At 63.3% G+C, this 4,394-nt stretch overlaps 1 protein-coding gene across 1 annotated transcript in view; it reads right to left on the reverse strand.

Moving 5' to 3' along the window:
• SZT2 (SZT2, KICSTOR complex subunit) overlaps nucleotides 1-4,394 on the reverse strand; it is an 82,168-nt gene that overhangs the window by 26,603 nt on the left and 51,171 nt on the right. The window contains 11 exon segments of the mRNA XM_025207192.1: nucleotides 499-706; nucleotides 780-1,118; nucleotides 1,220-1,405; nucleotides 1,804-1,867; nucleotides 1,977-2,093; nucleotides 2,361-2,499; nucleotides 2,640-2,921; nucleotides 3,102-3,183; nucleotides 3,383-3,475; nucleotides 3,573-3,738; nucleotides 4,254-4,394. The exon segment at nucleotides 4,254-4,394 is cut by the window's right edge and continues 17 nt beyond it. Coding sequence (XP_025062977.1) covers nucleotides 499-706; nucleotides 780-1,118; nucleotides 1,220-1,405; nucleotides 1,804-1,867; nucleotides 1,977-2,093; nucleotides 2,361-2,499; nucleotides 2,640-2,921; nucleotides 3,102-3,183; nucleotides 3,383-3,475; nucleotides 3,573-3,738; nucleotides 4,254-4,394 — 1,817 coding nt within the window.

The raw sequence follows: 4,394 nt of genomic DNA on the forward strand, positions 1-4,394 counted from the left end.
GCCGGTCCGGCGGGCACTGGCCGCGGCTGGCGGCAATGCCAGCCAGTTGCTATCCACAAGGGTCAGCCTGGCGAGGAGGGGAGGGCCCCAGGACAGCGTGGGACCTCGTACAGAAGGGCTGGAGAACCACAACAATCAGGCACGCAGGTGGGGGCGGGAGGGGGGACCAGGTGCATGGGGGCCTTGGTGTCTCTAGAGGTGGTCACATGATGCAGCAGCTGCACAGCTACCACCCTGTCCAGCTGGGAGCATGGAGGTGGCTGACAGCCCAGCCTGGGAGCAGGGCTCCGCACCACTGCAAGCCCTGCATGGCACAGCACAGCACAGCACAGCACAGCACAGCACAGCAGTGGGGTTCTGATGCAGCAGCCAAGAGGCTGCCCTTGTTCCCGAGTTACACCCAGCCTGGGGTCCCGACATGTGGCCCCCTTCATCCCAAGCCCCCCATATGCCCCATGCCTGCCCCCTCACTCCAGCCTGGCCTATGGCTGCCTGCACCTTCCCGACCGTGGGTCATGGACTCAGCCAGGCTGGCAGCAGATGGCGTCGCCAACGGTGATTTCTCGCTGTTCCACTTGTCAGAGGCCGACGATGGCAGGGACCGGGGGGCTGTCTCCAGTACAGCCTCCTCCAGGGATCCCCGTCCAAGTACTCTGCCCTGTGCTGGCCTCGGCGCTTCCTCCATAACTGGCACCTGTACCAGGGGCTGCGTTACTCAGTGAGCCGGGCCCCGGAAGAGTGTTGCCAAGCCTGGCTGCAGCCCCCGCCCCGAGTCTCACCTCGCTCTGGGCGTGACTGCCTTTGTCTGGCAGGCTGCCCACATCAGCCCTGATGCAGGTCTCATTCGTGGGCCACGGCCAGATGCCCCGTGGCTCCTCTGGGCGGGTGCAAGGTGGATACTGTAGGGCAGGTCCCTCAGCCTTGGTACCACTCTCCAGCCCTGCCTGGCTCTGGGCTCCTTCAGGGCCCCCTCCATGCAGGGCAGAGGCTGCACATTCATGGGGGTCTTGTGGGCCAAGTCCTGCCCGTTGGGCATGCAGGCGGCTGATGGAGATGTAGTGGTAATCGCTGCCTTCTGCATTGAGCACGTACCCTGGCAGCGTCATCCTCCTGAACTCCTGGAACGGAGGCCAAGATGAGCCAGGCCCAAAGCAGCAGGGTCGGGCACAAGCACTACAGCGTGGGGCAGGCAGGGCGTGGGTGGTGCTGGGGGCATTACCTCTCGGAACTTCTCCAGTGAGTGCTCGGGCCCAAAGACAAACTGCAGCAGCACACCCTCGCTGTGGCAGCTGGGCCGCCCCTGGGAGCGGTGGATGTGGGCGGCCACACGGTGCAGGACGTCAGCGCTGATGTCCTGAGAGTGGCGCAGCGCAGACACGATCTCGTCGTCCAGCAGCCAGCGGATCTGGGCAGTGCAGCACACAAAGGGGACACAGTCACGCGCAGAGGCACCCCAGCCTTGCACCTGGGGCCTTCACCACTCACCTGCAGCCAGGCCCCAGCCAGTCCTGGCTCTGGGCTCATCTGAGAGGCTAGGCTTTAGAGCAGCTCCCTTGCCATGCCTGAGTTGGGACAGGCAGGAGCCAGCATGATCCCAGCAGGTCTTGGGAGCTGCTGCAGGCAGGGTCCACCCTATGGCTGGGGCGCTCCACGGAAGGGGCCGTGAGCCAGGCTGGCCCACCACAGAGGACGCCAGGGAGACACTAACTCAGAGCAGCACCCAGCAAGCCCAGGCATCCCCTTCAACCCCCCTCCCTACCCCGCAACAATCCCCAACGGCGAGGGAAACAGGCCAGGGCTCACCTCATTCATGGTGGCTTCGATGGCCTCTCTGTGCACCCCAGGGAGGTTGGAGAGTGCCGGGTGCCTAGGAGACAGGGAACGTGGAGTCACGCCCATGTACACGGCCCTCGAGCAGACAGCTCAGCCAGTGAGGCGGCTGAGCTGCCAGGCAAGGCTGGCCAGGGCTGTGGTACCTCTCGTCCCCCGTTGAAGGCAGCCGGTCCAGGCTGGGCATGATCTCGTCATCCGAGCGGAAGGAGGAGGGCTGCCCAGGGGAGCGGGTGAATGAGACGCTGCTCTCAGACGTACACCTGTGGCAGGAGAGGAGGGGGTTGCTGCTGCCTAAACCCTGGGAGCACCGATAGCTGCAGACCCTGGTGAGCAGCTGGGAGTGCCCAGGTGAGGGCGAGATGCTGTAAGGGCCCTGCAGCCTGGGGCATCCTGGGGTTGAATTCCACCCGACCAGCCTGGGTGAGCCAAGGCAAGCGAGCCCGGGTGGGGGGTGGCTGCCTGCCCGATCAGCGGGACTGCCAGCCAGACGGGTTGGACTAGACCAGGCCAGGCCTCCCCGCGCCTACCGGTTGTGGTGGATATCAGCATTCACCACGTCGATCTCTAGAGGCAGTGTCAGCACAAAGATATCGAGGGTCACACACAGATCAGCGAGATCAATGCTGCGCATGGCCTGGCAGCTTTCCAGGCAGCTCAGGACCTCCCCTGAGGAAAGACCTGCTGTCAGGGGCGGGCATGCATGGCAGCATGGCAGCCTGCACCCACGACTCTGCTTGCCCTGAAGGCAGCCTGCAAGGGCCCAGAGTTCCCAAAGCCCCGAGCAGCTGTGAACGGGCAGTCCTTACCTAGACAGGTGGGCAGCGAGCGCACAGGCATGGAGCTGTGCTGGCTGCGCAGCTTCACGGAGCAGGTCAGGTGCATGAACAGTGGTGGCATCTCCTGCTCCGGGAGCTCCTGCTCGTTCAGCGAGTCCCCACCCAGGACGCTGAAGGAGTCATCATCCTGGTTCACCGTGTTGGAGCCCGACTGGGAGTCCGTATCCAGAAACTCGTGTTCTAGCTTCTCCCGGTACTCCACCTCCAGCTCAGGGTCACTCTCTGTGGCGATGCAGCACCCCGAGATGGTCCCTGCATACACACCCACTGCAGTACATGCAGCCCAACCCCAGAGCTCCCCCGTCCCGGTGCAAGCGCCACCCTGTCCCACCACCCTCTGCACTAGGGCACAGGCCGTCTCCTCTGGTGTGGCCAAGGCTGCTCTGCTCCAGGGCCCAGGCAGGGCGAGCCACCTGTCCGCATGCACCATACCTTCCTCAGCTACCAGGTCGGGCTCCGAGCCCTCCAGGTCCTCACTGCCTTTCCTGTCTGCCAGGTCCCGGGTGGCCTCCTCCTGAGCAGAGAGCAAACACACTGCATACAGGGGCCAGGACTGCGCTCTTCAAGGCAGACAACGGGGCAGGGGTGCCTGGGGCCACATGCAGAATGGGGAACACCAGCTCCAGCTCCCTTCCTAGCATAGCCTGGGCTCGGACCTCCAGCTCCTGGAGGACAAGGCTGTGTGAGTAGCCAGGCCCTAAATGCCAACCTACCTCTTTCTTGGCAGACGGCGGGCAGTAGAAGAAGTAGTGTGGGTTGGATGGCACCGGCTTGAAGTGCAGACTCCCAATTTCTAGGAACTTCTCCTGCAGGGCAAGAAACGAGACACTGCCTGTGAGAGTGGCGCTCCCCTCCTTTTCCCAGGGCTGACCCAGCCTCGTGGCAGGAGTCCCATGTCGTCACCTGGATGATCTTGTGCAGGTCAGGGTGCATCTGGCAGGGCTGGCTGCTCCCCAGCAGTGAGAGGGGGAACTCCGGGCAGCAGCTGGCCCCAGCGCTGCCCCTGAGCTCCTCAGTGGGGCTGGAGATATGGTGGGAGTCCTGCTCACTGTAGTCCTCCATTTCCGCACTGGCCGATGTTGGACAAGCCATTCAGGGGCAGCAAGAAACCATGACCCAGAGTCACAGGTATCCTGCACCCAGCCCCTCAACACCCCTCCCCTCTTACAGGTTACAGGCAGCACCACGCTGCCCTGGGTACTGACAACCTCATGCCTTGAGACAGCACCTTGTGCTCTGACCCCACCTGATCCCTGTAACCTCCCCAGGCCCAGATGGTTACCACCAAGGCAGAGGGGACACAAAACAGACAGAACAGCTGAATGGGCACAGCCAGGGCATGGGTGGCACATACTGTGCTCAGCTATCACGTCTCCACACGCACCAAGCCTCTGCAAAGCATCAGCACTAATGAGAACAGGGCAGAGGACAGCTCCAACTAGGGGTACATCTGCCAGGGCAGTGGCCTCAGCCTAGTGCTTACTCAGCAGCTCCATCAGCTCTGCCCCCACCCTTCATGCAAGAGGGGCAGACATGCCTGTCTCCAGGGTAGCCCCGTTTGGAGCTGGGCAGCCAGTGCCCTACCTGGATTCTGAGGCAAGGACACCTCTCTCCCGGGCACCCAACTCATTGTCTTGCTCAGCACTGCCCATGTGGAAGCCGGTGGCCTTGGTGTGAGTGCGGAAATGCTGATGGCTCTCACGGAAGGAGCGCACGTGGCTGCAC

This window comes from Alligator sinensis, unplaced genomic scaffold, assembly GCF_000455745.1.
Source record: "Alligator sinensis unplaced genomic scaffold, ASM45574v1 scaffold781_1, whole genome shotgun sequence".
Taxonomy (NCBI): domain Eukaryota; kingdom Metazoa; phylum Chordata; order Crocodylia; family Alligatoridae; genus Alligator; species Alligator sinensis.